At 42.4% G+C, this 18,427-nt stretch overlaps 1 protein-coding gene across 1 annotated transcript; it reads right to left on the reverse strand.

The window, feature by feature from the left end:
* Positions 1 to 804: 804 nt before the first annotated feature.
* Positions 805 to 10,744, reverse strand: LOC129834395 (dihydroorotate dehydrogenase (quinone), mitochondrial-like). Its single transcript, XM_055899324.1, has 9 exons — positions 10,635 to 10,744; positions 9,968 to 10,177; positions 9,501 to 9,700; positions 5,884 to 5,966; positions 4,103 to 4,290; positions 3,510 to 3,623; positions 1,918 to 2,071; positions 1,339 to 1,498; positions 805 to 1,228 (listed from the first exon to the last, which is right to left on the reverse strand). Exons 1-9 carry the CDS (start codon positions 10,650 to 10,652, stop codon positions 1,144 to 1,146), a joined length of 1,212 nt encoding a protein of 403 aa, XP_055755299.1. The 5' UTR covers positions 10,653 to 10,744; the 3' UTR covers positions 805 to 1,143.
* Between the last annotated feature and the right edge of the window lie 7,683 nt (positions 10,745 to 18,427).

The following is an 18,427-nucleotide window of genomic DNA, read 5'->3' on the forward strand; positions in this document are numbered from 1 at the left end:
CTCTGAAGAAGTCAACTGGGGGAGGAGAAGTACAAGCGAGGCTCTGAGAATGACAGGAGAGTACCGACAGGTTCCGATAAACACTCAAAAATATCAACAAAGGTTTTGATGATTATTTACAGCGTTTCCCCTGCCTCCAAAAAACATGCACATTGTGTGGAATACCAAAATAAGATATGGACAGTCAAGACATAACAATTTAAATGGACTTTTATTCTTGCCTGAGGCGTGTGCTCGAAGGTTCATGTTTCTAAAATAGGTCAACTATATAGTTTAATGTACATGACTTAATGTATGTTAAGTACCCCCTTGACATTACACTCGTAACAAGAGGCAATTCAATGTATCAAACAGGTCAGAAATAAGACAGAACTATTAGTGCATGCTGTTGGACTTGGTCCTCTTTGTCAGCTTGTTCTGGTACACTTCTCATCAGTTATACTACTGAGTTAAGTTTTTACCATCTTACAGTGGGATCATGTGTATTTAAAGCCTGCTGACATTTGGCAAGTAATTGTGCTATCGCCCTTTCTTTAAATGTCAAAGCTGTTATATTTCCTCAGTGTTTAACTGACTGCTGCAGCAAGGCTAAATGGTAATTGTCATTCTGCTCATTGCTAGGTGATCAGCTCTAATTTCAGACGAGGTCTCCATTATGTGGGAAGCGGTTCATTGATTTACAAGGGACGTGCATTTAAGCACTTTGAATGGAAGTTATTTGTGAACAAATGTTCAATTTCTATGGTCACATAGTTCTATAAATAGCAGCACACAGTATTTCTGAATAGAGCACACATATTTACATAATTTTAAAAAACAGTTTATTTTTTACATACATTAGACATGACAACGTGACTGCTAGTGTCAAAATACTGTTAGCACTTGTGTCATTTAGCACAACCATTCTTACAGTTACATCGCCCAATAACCAACAGATCCAGTAAGAACGTGAAATGGGGCAGGTTCCCAATACTGCTGTAATATTTGTGTGCACAGATATCATTCTAGGCAGTCGTTACATGAATTGACCAGGCAAGCCACTCCATGTACTATAGACTTCAAGTAAAGGCAGGAAACTGTATTGTAATCAGTCAAACCTGTAGAGCTGACTGATACTGACACTCAGAGCCTTGATCATTGTCCCTAACTAGGCTGTTGTTGAAATCTCCCCTCAGCTCCTCTATGGTCAGCTCCAACAGCATCCGATATGCTTGCAAATCCTTGTTCTCTGTAAAACATAGGATAAGGTCAGAATATTACAAAATACAAGACATTTGACTAGATGAAACCACATATGAAGTCACTCAGTAAAAATAACACATACAAGTTCACACTTACTTTAAAAGCTGTTCTAGTTCCCTTTTGATTTTGATGACAATTGGTGGACCATGATAGGTTAAAGACGTGTACAACTGGACCAATGAGGCTCCAGCACAGATCTTGTCCAGGGCATCTTGTCCACTGGCTACACCCCCAACTCCAATGATTGGCACCTTACCTTCAATGAGAAAGAACAATACTGGGTGAATGAAGAGAACATTCTATACACCCCAGCCCACAATAAATCAATCCAAATCAAATGTATTTATATAGCTCTTCTTACATCAGCTGATATATCAAAGTCCTGTACGAAACCCAGCCTAAAACCCCAAACAGCAAGCAATGCAGGTGTAGAAGCACGATGGAAAAACTCCCTAGAAAGGCCAAAACCTAGGAAGAAACCTAGAGAGGAACCAGGCTATGAGGGGTGGCCAATCCTCTTCTGGCTGTGCCGGGTAGAGATTATAACAGAACATGGCCAAGATGTTCAAACGTTCATAAATGACCAGCATGGTCAAATAATAGTAATCAGGCCAGTATCAGCTGCAGCAACAACCATTAACAGTGTTATGATGATCCTTCATGGAGCCAACCTACCTTTTGTCAAGCTGTACATCTCTCTCACAGTGCGTGTAGAGAGCTCCTTGATGGGCTGGCCGCTCAACCCTCCCACCTCTTTACTCTGGGGGTCCTGTAGGGTCTCAGGCCTGGATACTGTAGTGTTGGAGACCAACAGCCCATCCACACCAAGCTAAAACACAAACCATGATTACCTATTTGACATTACCCCATAACACCACATCAAAACAAATTTAAGTAACCCAATCATTGAGAATATTTCACGATCTATCTGTTTAAAAGTGAGTTCTGTATTCCATTGGAGTTGGTGTAGCATCCTAATAAAATTTGATTTAATTGTTCCAGGCACACTTAAACGAATACACTCAGGCTGCGTTTAGACAGCCAGCCCAATTCTAATTATTTTGACCAATCAAATTAACTCTGAAAAAGATCTGATGTGAAAAGATCAGATGTGATTGGTCAAAAGAACAATTAGTGGAAAAAAGATCAGAATTGAGCTTCCTGTCTAAACGCAGCCTGAGTGTATTAGTTTAAGTGTGCCTGGAACAATAATAATGCTACACTAACTCCAATGGAATACAGAACTCACTTTAAAAAAAGATGGATCATGAAAAATAAGTTACGATTTGTTCATCTTCATTCTCAATGATTGGACTGTCCGACACAAATTTACCGTAACGTATCTAATACTCTTTAAATATTTGCTGTGCTTTCTATCGGTCTTTTTCCATTCGGAGTCTGTCCCCTTACATGAACACAGAAAAACAGAAACACTCCTCCAGTCACCTTAACATAGAGAGTGGATAGGAGGCAACACTAATGCATTCAAATCGATTTGGTGACATAAGTCCTCTGCTGGCTAAGACCCACGGCTGCAGGACTGATCTGATGACGGCTACAGAACACAAGCAGACTACGTGAGTGGGGTGAGAAGTGTGCTCAGGAAGATGAGCAAACAGGAAAAACACGGATGACCAAAGTAAGCAGCCCCAAGTCATTGGGGGCTATATACTGTAGGTTAAGGCTTGGTGAGTAGGCTACATAGAGAGGCCCACAGAACCACACTGACCTGTGTGGCTAGGCCTCTGACTGACCCCTGTGTGGCTAGGTCTCTGACTGACCCCTGTGTGGCTAGGTCTCTGACTGACCCCTGTGTGGCTAGGTCTCTGACTGACCCCTGTGTGGCTAGGTCTCTGACTGACCCCTGTGTGGCTAGGTCTCTGACTGACCCCTGTGTGGCTAGGTCTCTGACTGACCCCTGTGTGGCTAGGTCTCTGACTGACCCCTGTGTGGCTAGGTCTCTGACTGACCCCTGTGTGGCTAGGTCTCTGACTGACCCCTGTGTGGCTAGGTCTCTGACTGACCCCTGTGTGGCTAGGTCTCTGACTGACCCCTGTGTGGCTAGGTCTCTGACTGACCCCTGTGTGGCTAGGTCTCTGACTGACCCCTGTGTGGCTAGGTCTCTGACTGACCCCTGTGTGGCTAGGTCTCTGACTGACCCCTGTGTGGCTAGGTCTCTGACTGACCCCTGTGTGGCTAGGTCTCTGACTGACCCCTGTGTGGCTAGGTCTCTGACTGACCCCTGTGTGGCTAGGTCTCTGACTGACCTCTGTGACCACATCAGCAATGTCCTGCTTATCCTGGGCGGTGAGGTCAGGGGCAATCTTCACCAGTACAGGTGGCCTGCTCCCCCCCTGTAGGGCATCACGCTCCTTCAGCACCTGGATGGGAGAGGGGGATGGTGGAACGGGGGGGGGGGGGGGGGGGGGGGTGGTACAGGGACATACACATGAGCCGCCACAGACACACAATCAATGCGATCCATCACATCCACACAGGTCAATGAGATTTAACAATTTACAGCACAACATGGAGACCAAACAAGAGCAATATAGCTGAGCAGTTTTTCCTAAGGTTAATCGTGTTCAATCCAAACAGTGCTGTGCTGTGCTTGTGTGATGTGTATGTTGTCTAATGGGAAGTAGAAACCCAAATGAAAGATCACCGGCTATATCAATAAAAGTCGAACTGAACAGAAACACCAGACTTCAATAAAGGAAAAGTTTCAACACCATGCTTTCTGGACAGCCAACGATACATAAACTATAAACATAAAATAAATGACAAATAGTATGATATCCTGGTTAATTAAAGGATAAATAAATCATATCTAGGTCAGTAAAAAATTGCCACCACTGACCTTGTACAGCAGTTGTCGCAGTTCCCCTTTCCCCTGCAGGTCCCTGAGGCCTGGGGTGTTGGGGCTGCTCACGTTCACCACCAGGTAATCAGCCAGAGGGCCCAGCGTCCGCACCCCCTCCAGGTAGTCTGCCACTGCGTCCTGCGACAGCTTGTTCTTTCCCAGGTTGATGCCCAGGGGCAGGCCAGCTAAAAACACACAGACACCAGGATATATTACAGTTATGAGTCCCTGGGAGAGGTTAAGGTCAGAACATAAATAGAATGCATGGGAGTGAATTAAGAGAAAACAGACAGTCCGCAAGCGTCAACTGCGTCACGAGCGTATACCTCATCAAATGACGCCTCGATAACACCGACATCGTCATTGTATTTTGGTACACCAGAAGTACATTAACTTCCAATGGATCGCCGCGTTTGCCTCGCAGCATTGAGTTGCAGAGGCAGTTGCAGTGCGTTCTGTGGCGCATAAATTGGATTTATCGAACGTATGCATCAAACTGCATGTGTTCACAGCTTGACAGACATGGTAGTAGAAGGTGAATGTTGCACACATGTCCAGATGATGATTTTTCTCACGTCTACGCGGAGCAATGCTGGTGAAATGCGCTGATAAACTGTCAAAAAATAGACTGTGGGTGCATTGTTACCTCTGGAATTGTGAAATGTATAGCTAAAAATGTCAATTTAGTGTTCATAAGTTTAACAGCGAGCCACCATTGCCTATATAGGCTGGTGATTATGAAAAACGGTGTAGCAATGCAGGAACGCAACGACATTCTACATTTAGAAACTGGATTTGTTTCAGAATTAAATATCACGTGGTCAATGTCATATCTTGACAGTATCACCGTTGTTGCTTACAGCGGATTGGATTGAAATACAGCTCAAAACATGTGCATGGTTAGCGAGTGCCTTGGTTTAAATGAATCAAATCTGTTCCAGAGATTGAGTGGGTTGTTTGTACAAAGGGAATTTGAGGAATTGTTATGATCTTCCCTACTTTGCTATGTAAAGTTGTATGGTTAAAAAGTAAAAATGTGGTTGTAGGCTAAGGTTTATCTGATAAATAGACTACATTATTTCAAAGCAATACAGCAGCCTACCTGTTTTGATTTCAATCATGGGCATATAGTCTAGGCTACTATGGCTGGAAAGGAGGTACCTCAGATGGAGAGAGTATACAACTGTTTATAACCGCTTTCCATGACAATCGCGGCATAATAACTGGCTTACGTTACGTCGTCTATGTGAAATAATGCTTGCTACTCTCGCACAAGTAAATTCACGCCGTTGACGGACATCCCCCTTGTGATTTCGGCTTAATGTCCCAATCCAAATCAGTGGGGAACATTTTGTTACGAATGCTCTATTTTACTGAAAACTAGAGAAATATGGCAAATTGAATTCAATCAAACTTGAAGCAAACGCTCTCCATCAAAGATATAAATCAATGTTTTAAAAATACAATGGTGAAAATGTTTTGTCGATAACACTTGACAAAAACATTTCAGTCGTTTGCTTTTTGTCTGTCAATACAAGACAGTATAGGCTAGTACTGTTCTGACTTGGAGACTCATTTGTAAGTGTTTACTAGCTCCTCTGCCAGAGTGTGATTGGTATTAGGAACAGCCTGGGGAAAGGGAATCTCCATATACAATAGGGGTAGAAAATTATAGTGTAGTGTAGTTGGCTGTGTTCCTGAGACACTTGTCAGCTCACTGTCCAACCCATCTATCAGTCTGACAGACAGGACAGAAACATGAGTTGTGTCTCTAGTACCTTTAGTCAGCTCTACCTGGGTGCCTTCTCTTGCCTTTAGTCTCTCCCGTCCTGCTGCAAGACCACAGCTGTTGAACCCATATCTGAAACATACCCACAACATAATCAAGAGGTTAAGTTGATGTAATACACAAAAATCCATACATTTGCCAAAAAAGCAAATCAGCAATTTAGGCTCCATTCCTTTATCATGCCATTATGATACAGTATGTGTTAATCCCCAATTGTCTAGAGTGCACATTCAATTAATTTGATTACTAAAATCCATAATACATGAAATCCAGATGTTTTTTTTAGCCAAATAATTGCAGTCAGTTGAGTAAAACTGTAATAAACACCACCATAAGGAAATGAGGCCTTTATTCATCTAATGCACTCATCTTGACTTTTAACTTCTGGGAAGCTGTGTTGTTGTTCACTGAGGAGTGAAAGAAGCACTCCGGGCATATTATTATACAAGCGGCTTGTTAGTCTGAGCATCTCACATCCCTGCATATCATACATGCTAAATTGAATTAATCATATTGATTCTAGCCTAATATACAAAAACTTACTGTCATTTACTAACTCCATGAAATAAAAAACAAACAATTTGGATACATCCTCAGTGAGCTCCAAAAGTACTGGGACAGTGATACATTTGTTGTTGTTTTGGCTCTGTACTCGAGCTCTTTGGATTTGAAATTATACAAAACTACAGCACTTTTTGTATATACAGTTGAAGTCAGAAGTTTACATACACTTAGGTTGGAGTCATTAAAATCATTTTCAACCACTCCACGAATGTCATGTTAGCAAACTATAGTTTAGCAAGTCAGTTAGGACATCTACTTTGTGCATGACACAAGTAATTTTTCCAACAATTGGTTACAAACAGATTCATTGACTGTATCACAATTCCAGTGGGTCAGAAGTTTACATACACTAAGTTGACTGTGCCTTTAAACAGCTTGGAAAATTCCAGAAAATATTGTCATGGCTTTAGAAGCTTCTGATAGGCTAATTGACATCATTTAAGTCAATTGGAGGTGTACCTGTGGATGTATTTCAAGGCCTACCTTCAAACTCAGTGCCTCTTTGCTTGACATTATGAGAAAATCAAAAGAAATCAGCCAAGACCTCAGAAAAAAATGTGTAGACCTCCACAAGTCTGGTTCATCCGTGGGAGCAATTTACAAATGCCTGAAGGTACCATGTTCATCTGTACAAACAATAGTTCGCAAGTATAAACACCATGGGACAAAGATCATACTTTTTGGAGAAATGTCCTCTGGTCTGATGAAACAAAAATAGAACTGTTCGGCCATAATGACCATTGTTATGTTTGGAGGAAAAAGGGGGAGGCTTACAAGCCGAAGAACACCATCTCAACCGTGAAACACGGGGGTGGCAGCATCATGTTGTGGGTGTGCTTTGCTGCAGGAAGGACTGGTGCACTTCACAAAATAGATGGCATCATGAGGGAGGCAAATTATGTGGATATATTGAAGCAACATCTCAAGACATCAGTCAGGAAGTTAAAGCTTGGTCACAAATGGGTCTTCCAAATGGACAATGACCCCAAGCACACTTCCAAAGTTGTGGCAAAAAGTCTTAAGGACAACAAAGTCAAGGTATTGGAGTGGCCATCACAAAGCCCTGACCTCAATCCTATAGAAAATGTGTGGGCAGAACTGAAAAAGCTTGTGCGAGCAAAGAGGCCTACTAACCTGACTCGGTTACACCAGCTCTGTCAGGAGGAATGGGCTGAAATTCACCCAACTTATTGTGGGAAACTTGTGGAAGGCTACCCGAAACATTTGACCCAAGTTAAAGGCAATGCTACCAAATAGTAATTGAGTGTATGTAAACTTCTGACCCACTGGGAATGTGATTAAATAAATAAAAGCTGAAATAAATCACTCTATACTATTATTCTGACATTTCACATTCTTAAAATAAAGTGGTGATCTTAACAGACCTAAGACGGAATTTTTACAAGGATTAAATGTCAGGAATTGTGAAAATGTATTTGGCTAAGGTGTATGTAAACTTCCGACTTCAACTGTAGTCCCCCACATTTTAGGGGACCAAAAGTATTGGGACAAATTCACTTACATGTGTATTAAAGTGGTAAAAAGTTATGTATTTGGTCACAGATTCATAGCACACAAATACGACATCAAGCGTGTTACTCTACACATTTTTGGGATGCATTTGGTGTTTGTTTTGGTTGTGTTTCAGATTATTTTGTGCCCAATAGAATTGAATGGTAAATTGTTTGTGTGCATCTATAAATTGTTGCTCGTATGTTTAACTGGTTTTGGAATTATACTTGTGTAAGAGAAGATAAAAATTAAATAAATTCAGGTAAAATAATGCCAATTTTGAGTCACTTTTATTGTAAATAAGAATATGTTTCTAAACACTTCTACATTCATGTGGATGCTACCATGATTATGGATAATCCCGCATGAATGATGAATGAGAAAGTTACAGACGCACAAATATTATGTCCTCTCACCATTACAATAACAGGTGGGGGGGGGGTGACTCCAAAAATGCCAAAATACACTTTACCATTCACATTCATTTCTATTGGTAAGAAAATAATCTGTGAAACACAACCAAAACAAACAGCAAATGCATCCAACAAATATGTAGTCACAAGCTTGATGTTGTCATTGCATGCTATGAATATGGTACCAAATACTTAACTTTTTACAACTTTAATACACAAGTGAATATTTCCTAAAATGTTTGGTCCCCTAAAATGGGGTGACTATGTGAAAAAAGTGCTTTAATTACTAAACGGTTCACCCAATTTAATATAAATTCCCTCAAATTAAAGTAGACATTGTATCATTCCAAAGTACTGGAGTAGAGGCACATTTTTTAAATAAAATTGCTGTCCCAATACTTTGAGCTCACTGTATTAGCCCTACTGTTGTTGTGCTAGGGTAGTGTTAACAGTCAGTCTGTGTAGAATTTGCTTTTCAAAACACTAAAGAAAATCACAGAAATGTATCGCCCCTATCCCTGAAGAAATTGGATGGTCCTGGATATATATATTTTTTTTAATGTTTAGAACAATGTCAAGCAAGCATAGACAGCCATGACAAAACGCACACCTTTATTGTGTATCAATTATTTACAAATACATAGATTTACATTTGGATCTGGGAAGCTTTTTCCTGAACTAAGGATTAACTTCTCTGACAACCATTATGTCCCTTCATATACGCAAAGTAATGTGTTCTAACAACTCGTGAATATGTATGTTCGTGCCTTGGCATCTCATTTAACAGCACTTTTCAGAGAATGAAAGCGAACGCAAGGAGGTAGCGGTGGAACACCCTGATAACATTAATTTGGCTACTTAATTTCAGTGTGAAGAAGCTGTGCTACAACAATTGTAGTCTGTCACCAGGCTCAACGTAAAAAAAAAAAAAAAGTGAAACTTGAAGGCGGCAGGCTAATTCCCTTTGAACAGAGTGGCGAATGAAAAAATAAACTATCTGTGATGTCTCTGTTCGCTGCCGTTTGACACAGAATTCACAAGCTAAAAACATTCATCTATAATGAATGACAGCCATGCCATGGTTCAGTAGCCATGTCTAAATCATTCAAAACCGTACCGGTTGATGACCGCCTGGTCAGTGGTCAGTCTGAAAACACGTGGTTTGGGGTTCCCCTCCTGGGGTTTGGGGGTGATGGTCCCCACCTCCACGAAGCCAAAGCCTAGTCTATACAGCCCGTCAACAGCCTCCCCATGCTTGTCAAATCCTGCTGCTATCCCTATGGGGTTCTTGAATTTACAGCCCATGACGTTCACTTCCTGGAATAAGAAGTAACAACGCCAGGTCAAACTGTTGCCTAAATTCCATAGAAGTACACAGTGACCAAAATTACAGTAACAACTTAGATTAAAAAGGTTAACAAAGAGATTTGACTAGCTAGGGTGAGTTATGAGACAGTGAGGAGTGAAGGTTCTCAAACAAAGCATTCCATTCCATTCTAATATTACACCAGCACAAAGGCAATTCAGTGTAAGCAAGGAGTCAACACACCCAACTGGCTAAAGGGCACCTCCTCCCATACTGACCAGTGATACTGGATCCTGGTAGCGGTTCAGAGGCACCAGACCCAGGCCGATTAACCTCACAGCCATGACATGGGCTGTCTCTGCTCCCACAATCCTCTGCAGCAAGGGCATGAGCTGGTTGGTGTAGAAGCGCTCATCTCCCACAGCAGTGAGGTAGGAGACAAACAGGACGCTGCCGGACCCAATGATCTTCACTGCGTCCTTCAGACGCTGCAAAGAAAAATAAAACAATGTGATGGGAATAAACTGAACTATGATGCACTGTTGTTGAAGCACATCAGGTGAACTGAGGGGAGTAGCAATTATTTTTATTTTACTAGATGACAGAGAGTGAACCATAATACCAAGAGAGACTAGCGTTACCAGCTCTGAACAACCCATGTGTACAACCCAGTGGGTATAATTTAGCATGCCTGTCTGGTCATTCAGGATCCAGCAAACAGTTAACTAGCTTATCACTTCACAGAGGCTGGTTACATGAACCTGCTAGCCACATGGTAGTAAGCCAAATTGAGCAAAGTTAGCTAGCTCACTTCAATCAACAACACTCTGATTGTAGTAGCTAACGTGAAGTGGCTACTTCCCAGTTTCGCTTACCATAGAGTCAAAACATTGTTCATGACAAATACAAACTATTAAAACAACACTGCTTCATCAATGATGTTACCTTCAGTTGTCCCGCCATGGATGTTATATCACTTTGCAAACGTCTGGAAGCATTTCTTTCAGGTTGCCGAGAATCACTTCCTGCATGTAATCTCACGATACTTCAAAGGCAGCTCCGAAAACGTCAAATCACAGTTCAGTGATGATTCTGTATGATAAACATTACAATTTGTTAGGATGAATATAACAAATGAATATGAATATGACAAAGGACTCATTAGTAACTCTAGTAATTCACTGAGTAAATTTGCACAAATAAGATAAAATAAAACGGCAGATGTTCAAAATGAAGGGATAGCTTATGAGCCTAAATTAATTTTATAAGCCAATTGAAAACCAAAGATGTATTGTTACAACCCTGTTCAATGTCAATATTAGGCCTTGGCTACAACAATTGACTTGTAGATTGGGAAAGGTTTTTCTTCAAAATGTCTGCCTTTGAGTGACGTAAAGGCACTTTTTCACTTTGCATGTTGTTTGAGTGTCTGCAGGGATTTTCCTAATAATAGTAAGAGTGTATTCACAGTTTCTCGAAAGAAAGCTTTCTAATTTCCATAAGATGGGCAGAGTCTGCCTTTCTTCTGAGATCAGTACTTGTTGCAGATTGTAGGCTATCGTAGCTCTACCATCTATAATGGATTTGTTCATACGAGCCTCTTTGTTTTTGTGGATTTCTGTGGGGATTGTATCTACGGCCAGTACAGCATGCAGTGAAGATGATGCAGATAATACCACTTGTATAGAATTCAAACATGTGTTCAGGAATATGGCCTATGGGTTTTTTCAAAAGCCAAAGAGCTGGTATCAAGCCCAGGAGTCCTGCAAGGAGCGAGGAGGGAAACTTCTGGGGGACCTGAATTGCAAGACTAAGAGCTTCCTTCAGGACTTCTCAAAAGAGAGACACACAAAAAACCTCACTTGGTGGGTGGCTAAGGGTGTTATAGGGAAGTACCAGGGGCCGGTGATCGGTGAGTAAAAATACTGGTAACCCACTAGAAAATACTAGTAAACCACTCTATACTATGGTTCGAGGGCTGCACTGTGTCTTTTGCAGAGGTTTTGTTTGACACTGATTTCCTTATAGCTCTAATTGAAAAAATATTGGGCAATCTGATGTAGTTACATCCATTTTTGGACATATAAAGAAATGAAATGTACCCATTGATTCTTGAATAATATGAGCTCAGTTCAAGTGTTGTACCCCATCAGAACTCAAAATATAAGCTTGTTTTCCTCCAATGTTTGTAAACAAACTAAATGTAAACAAACACTGTATAGCCTCAAAACATTTTTAAAACTATAATGTTGATATCATGGATTGTCAGTCCTTGCATTCATAGCTCTGTCTATGAATTTGAGAGTGGTTACCCACTGGGCACAGATATCAGTTTAATGTCAAGTTTTGATTTAAATTTGTCAACTAACATGATTTCAACGTAAAATAACAAAAAATATCACCATGTCATTGACTTCATGTTAAACGTTGGGTGAAAAAGAAGACAAAATGCTCTTACATTGATTACTTTTTTCAAAATTCAGTCAGTTTTCTACATTGATTCAACTTCATGACATGACATTATTTTGTTTTAATGATGTGGGAACAACATTTGTTGAAATGATGTGGGAACAACATTGATTCAACCAGTTTTTGCCCAGTCGGTACATTTCTCTAGCCCCATCCCTTAGCTTTTTAGTAAAACGGTGGATGGGAGTACACTTTGTTATTGTTTCAACTGCTGATTGCAGCTTTAAGCGCTCTGTGAACCATGAAAATTTTATAGATTTTCTAATTCAATGATAAAGTTGAGTAATCTTAATTAAGCCACTGCTTATGGTCTTCATGGAATTCATGAGCTGTACAGATTCACTTTGTAAATGACAATCATGTCTTAACTGGAAACCCTGACAGTTACCATTTGTGAGGCACGTCTTCACTATAGATATATTATCAGTGTCAAATGATGACAGGAAATCCATTATTTTTATATAATGAAACCTATTTCCACCTGTCTTGGAACATAGTCATAGGGAAAACTTAGAACCAAGCTTTCACACTTGATCCGTCAGCTATAATATAAGGATTTTTTAAATGATACATTTTTGTTGGAACACAGAATATTAAAATAACAGTATTATATGGAAAACAGTCAATTTCATAACTTTTCAATAATTGTTTCATGTGTCTGTAGTGTATAATGCTACAGGAGAGAATGGTACTTCTAAGGGTAATGGGAGGGTCCCGCTCCTCTGCACCTATGTGATGATGGATCCCTTTCAGCTGGTGACCTCAACCAACTGCAGCGCTCGGCGTGGCTACCTCTGCACCCTGGGTACAGCACCTTCAATAACCCCATTTTAACATGTTTTTAAAAATGTGTCCTGATCCTTATTGTAAGCAGATATGCTGCAACATTTTCTTTCGTTGTTTAACAATAGTGTAGAGGCCTCAATGATATCCTGAATGAAATCTGTGCTGTACAATTCTTGTTCTACAGTTTTTAATATCTCTACAAATGTATCAAAGAGTATGGTAAGTGGCTTTTATTAGTGGCCTTTATCAGTTGTTGTAATCCTATGGTGCAGCGTCAGTAAAGTTATTGTGAATATGAATGGTTCTTGTTGACTTTTGTAGGACAAACAGGGAGCAAGTGGCAAGTCAAGACACTGGAGAAGCCATCAAATTAAAGTCAACCGTAAGTTGGTGGAAAGTATGGTGGCAAATTTGTTTCACGGTTTCAACCAACCATTTACTTCCACAAACTAAACGTCTCTCTCTCTTTCTCTCTCTCCTCTCCTTGTTATCCTACAGCTATGTCAAGGAGTCTGTCTAGCATGGAGAAACAAGTGACCAACATGGATGAGCTCCTCAAGGTCAGAAATGTTGCCATGTTAAAAGTGCAGTGCGATATTTTGTCACATCCCACTGTGCACAGACGTCAATTCATCATCTATTCCACGTTGGTTCAACGGAATTTTGTTCAAATTACATGGAAACAACGTTGATTCAACCAGTGTGTGCCCAGTGGGATGTTTTAAGCCCTTTTTGCTATCAAAGCATTAACACAATTATAGTTTTCAGTGGTTGGTAGTTTTGCAGTCATATCCTCTGTTTTGTTTCAGGAGGCTCAAACGGAACTGGAAAGAATGGAAAAGGCTATAGGAGAGCCTACAGACGCCAACGGGGTAAAGCATCACAATGACAAGGGACATGTATTAAGTTGGGTGTGGTCAGTGGAGTAGATGACAGAGTTTAGGGCCACTGGAACTTTCAGTCATAGTGCTCTCTCTCACCACAGAGCTATATTATTATCAAATCAGCAAACAATGAATGTAATTAAATAAGTGATACTGCTGTATCTGGTCAATTTGGACCTAACCTGTACCCTCCCCCAGCAGAAAAAGTACCTTGAGCTTCTACTACATGGAACACAGATGCTGTTTCCAAGTGCTTTGAGATTAGACAACACAACAGCTAGCCTCCTCATCAGCTGCGCTGGGGGTGTCATACTCCTCAAAATGAAAAGATGTAGCGAGGACAGTGACACTAAAGTGGTGGATCAAGCAATGATAGCATAGTTGTACCACAGTAGGTGCACGTAAAATGTAAATGTTGGATTACATACTGAAAACCTAATGTACTGTACATACTGAAAACCTAATGGCCATACTCTAAACCTAATGTGCTGTACATACTGAAAACCTAATGTCCATACTCTAAACCTAATGCAATGTGCTGTACATACTGTAAACATATAGATCTGGTTTAGTGTTGTAACATATGACAATAGAGAGGGCATTTTGCTGATGCTGTGCTGTCTTCAAACAGGACAAGGAAATGTTTGATTTGACCTTTGAGATTTATAAGGCGTTAAGCTTAGTAATGACCACAGAACTAAATGAGGCCTTCATCGTGAAGCACCCAACAGGCAGCATCTACCAGATCAGGTTAGTGTTAACCTGGGCCTCAACCATCTCACTCTACACTCATAGAAAAAAGGGTTCTAAAAGGGTTCTTTGCACAAGGAAATGGTTCTACCAAGAATAGTTTTTGAAGAAACCTTTTTGAAAGATAAGAGTTCTTTGTAAGGTAAAGAAGCGTTTTCATCCTAAGAACCACTTCCTGGAAGAAAGGGTTATTTGAAGATCGTTTGGAAGGCAAGACAGATTCTTTGGAAGTCAAGAAGGGTTCTTCTGCATAGAATAACCTTTTTTGTTATTTTTTGTCTTTCTTTCATTAAAATATTTCCTGAGCATTAGTGTTTACCTCAGTCCTTAAACTTTAACATCTGGAGTTTGAGTAATCTGATCAATTAAAAAAATATACGTGTGAGGTTTTAAACTACCCATATGTCAATATTTGTGTATGTACTGTATCTGGTTAACGTAATTAACGTAACACAATTAACGTAACACACAATGGTGTAAAAGATCCCCAGTGTTGGTGTTAATAACCAGAGTCGAGTATGATTGTGTCATTTTTACTCTGTGCACAGTCGTGGCCGAAAGTTTTGACAATGACAAAAATATACATTTTCACAAAGTCTGCTGCCTCAGTTTGTATGATGGCAATTTGCATATACTCCAGAATGTTATAAAGAGTGATCAGATTAATTGCAATTAATTGCAAGTCCCTATTTGCCATGCAAATAAACTGAATCCCCCAAAAACATTTCCACTGCATTTCAGCCCTGCCACAAAAGGACCAGCTGACATTATGTCAGTGATTCTCTCATTAACACAGGTGTGAGTGTTGACGAGGACAAGGATGGAGATCACTCTGTCATGCTGATTGAGTTCGAATAACAGACTGGAAGCTTCAAAAGGAGGGTGGTGCTTGGAATCAATGTTCTTCCTCTGTCAACCATGGTTACCTGCAAGGAAACGCGTGCCGTCATCATTGCTTTGCAAAAAAAGGGCTTCACGGGCAAGGATATTGCCACCAGTAAGATTGCACCTAAATCAACCATTTATCTGATCATGAAGATCTTCACGGAGAGAGGTTCAATTGTTGTGAAGAAGGCTTCAGGGCGCCCAAGAAAATCCAACAAGCGCCAGGACCGTCTCCTAAAGTTGATTCAGCTGCGGGATCGGGGCACCACCAGTACAGAACTTGCTCAGGAATGGCAGCAGGCAGGTGTGAGTGCATCTGCACGCACAGTGAAACGAAGATTTTTGGAGGATGGCCTGGTGTCAAGAAGGGCAGCAAAGAAGCCACTTCCCTCCAGGAAAAACATCAGGGACAGACTGATATTCTGCAAAAGGTAGGGTTTGGACTGCTGAAGTCATTGTCTCTGATGAATCCCCTTTCCGATTTTTTGGGGCATCCGGAAAAAAGCTTGTTTGGAGAAGACAAGGTGAGCGCTACCATCAGTCCTGTGTCATGCCAACAGTAAAGCATCCTGAGACATTACATTACATTTACATTTAAGTCATTTAGCAGACGCTCTTATCCAGAGCGACTTACAAATTGGTGCATTCACCTTATGACATCCAGTGGAACAGCCACTTTACAACAGTGCATCTAAATCTTTTAAGGGGGGGGGGGGGGTCAGAAGGATTACTTTATCCTATCCTAGGTATTCCTTAAAGAGGTGGGGTTTCAGGTGTCTCCGGAAGGTGGTGATTGACTCCGCTGTCCTGGCGTCGTGAGGGAGTTTGTTCCCCCATTGGGGGGCCAGAGCAGCGAACAGTTTTGACTGGGCTGAGCGGGAACTGTACTTCCTCAGTGGTAGGGAGGCGAGCAGGCCAGAGGTGGATGAACGCAGTGCCCTTGTTTGGGTGTAGGGCCTGATCAGAGCCTGGAGGTACTGAGGTGCCTTTCCCCTCACAGCTCCGTAGGCAAGCACCATGGTCTTGTAGCGGATGCGAGCTTCAACTGGAAGCCAGTGGAGAGAGCGGAGGAGCGGGGTGACGTGAGAGAACTTGGGAAGGTTGAACACCAGACGGGCTGCGGCGTTCTGGATGAGTTGTAGGGGTTTAATGGCACAGGCAGGGAGCCCAGCCAACAGCGAGTTGCAGTAATCCAGACGGGAGATGACAAGTGCCTGGATTAGGACCTGCGCCGCTTCCTGTGTGAGGCAGGGTCGTACTCTGCGGATGTTGTAGAGCATGAACCTACAGGAACGGGCCACCGCCTTGATGTTAGTTGAGAACGACAGGGTGTTGTCCAGGATCACGCCAAGGTTCTTAGCGCTCTGGGAGGAGGACACAATGGAGTTGTCAACCGTGATGGCGAGATCATGGAACGGGCAGTCCTTCCCCGGGAGGAAGAGCAGCTCCGTCTTGCCGAGGTTCAGCTTGAGGTGGTGATCCGTCATCCACACTGATATGTCTGCCAGACATGCAGAGATGCGATTCGCCACCTGGTCATCAGAAGGGGGAAAGGAGAAGATTAATTGTGTGTCGTCTGCATAGCAATGATAGGAGAGACCATGTGAGGTTATGACAGAGCCAAGTGACTTGGTGTATAGCGAGAATAGGAGAGGGCCTAGAACAGAGCCCTGGGGGACACCAGTGGTGAGAGCGTGTGGTGAGGAGACAGATTCTCGCCACGCCACCTGGTAGGAGCGACCTGTCAGGTAGGACGCAATCCAAGCGTGGGCCGCGCCGGAGATGCCCAACTCGGTGAGGGTGGAGAGAAGGATCTGATGGTTCACAGTGTCGAAGGCAGCCGATAGGTCTAGAAGGATGAGAGCAGAGGAGAGAGAGTTAGCTTTAGCAGTGCGGAGCGCCTCCGTGATACAGAGAAGAGCAGTCTCAGTTGAATGACTAGTCTTGAAACCTGACTGATTTGGATCAAGAAGGTCATTCTGAGAAAGATAGCAGGAGAGCTGGCCAAGGACGGCACGTTCAAGAGTTTTGGAGAGAAAAGAAAGAAGGGATACTGGTCTGTAGTTGTTGACATCGGAGGGATCGAGTGTAGGTTTTTTCAGAAGGGGTGCAACTCTCGCTCTCTTGAAGACGGAAGGGACGTAGCCAGCGGTTTTCCTCCATTTTCGCTCGGCTGCCCGGAGCCCTGTTCTGTGAGCTCGCAATGAGTCGTCGAGCCACGGAGCGGGAGGGGAGGACCGAGCCGGCCTGGAGGATAGGGGACATAGAGAGTCAAAGGATGCAGAAAGGGAGGAGAGGAGGGTTGAGGAGGCAGAATCAGGAGATAGGTTGGAGAAGGATTGAGCAGAGGGGAGAGATGATAGGATGGAAGAGGAGAGAGTAGCGGGGGAGAGAGAGCGAAGGTTGGGACGGCGCGATACCATCCGAGTAGGGGCAGTGTGGGAAGTGTTGGATGAGAGCGAGAGGGAAAAGGATACAAGGTAGTGGTCGGAGACTTGGAGGGGAGTTGCAATGTGGTTAGTGGAAGAACAGCATCTAGTAAAGATGAGGTCAAGCGTATTGCCTGCCTTGTGAGTAGGGGGGGAAGGTGAGAGGGTGAGGTCAAAAGAGGAGAGGAGTGGAAAGAAGGAGGCAGAGAGGAATGAGTCAAAGGTAGACGTGGGGAGGTTAAAGTCGCCCAGAACTGTGAGAGGTGAGCCGTCCTCAGGAAAGGAGCTTATCAAGGCATCAAGCTCATTGATGAACTCTCCGAGGGAACCTGGAGGGCGATAAATGATAAGGATGTTAAGCTTGAAAGGGCTGGTAACTGTGACAGCATGGAATTCAAAGGAGGCGATAGACAGATGGGTAAGGGGAGAAAGAGAGAATGACCACTTGGGAGAGATGAGGATCCCGGTGCCACCACCCCGCTGACCAGCTGCTCTCGGGGTGTGCGAGAACACGTGGGCGGACGAAGAGAGAGCA

The sequence above is a fragment of the Salvelinus fontinalis genome, chromosome 35, assembly GCF_029448725.1.
Source record: "Salvelinus fontinalis isolate EN_2023a chromosome 35, ASM2944872v1, whole genome shotgun sequence".
NCBI lineage: Eukaryota > Metazoa > Chordata > Actinopteri > Salmoniformes > Salmonidae > Salvelinus > Salvelinus fontinalis.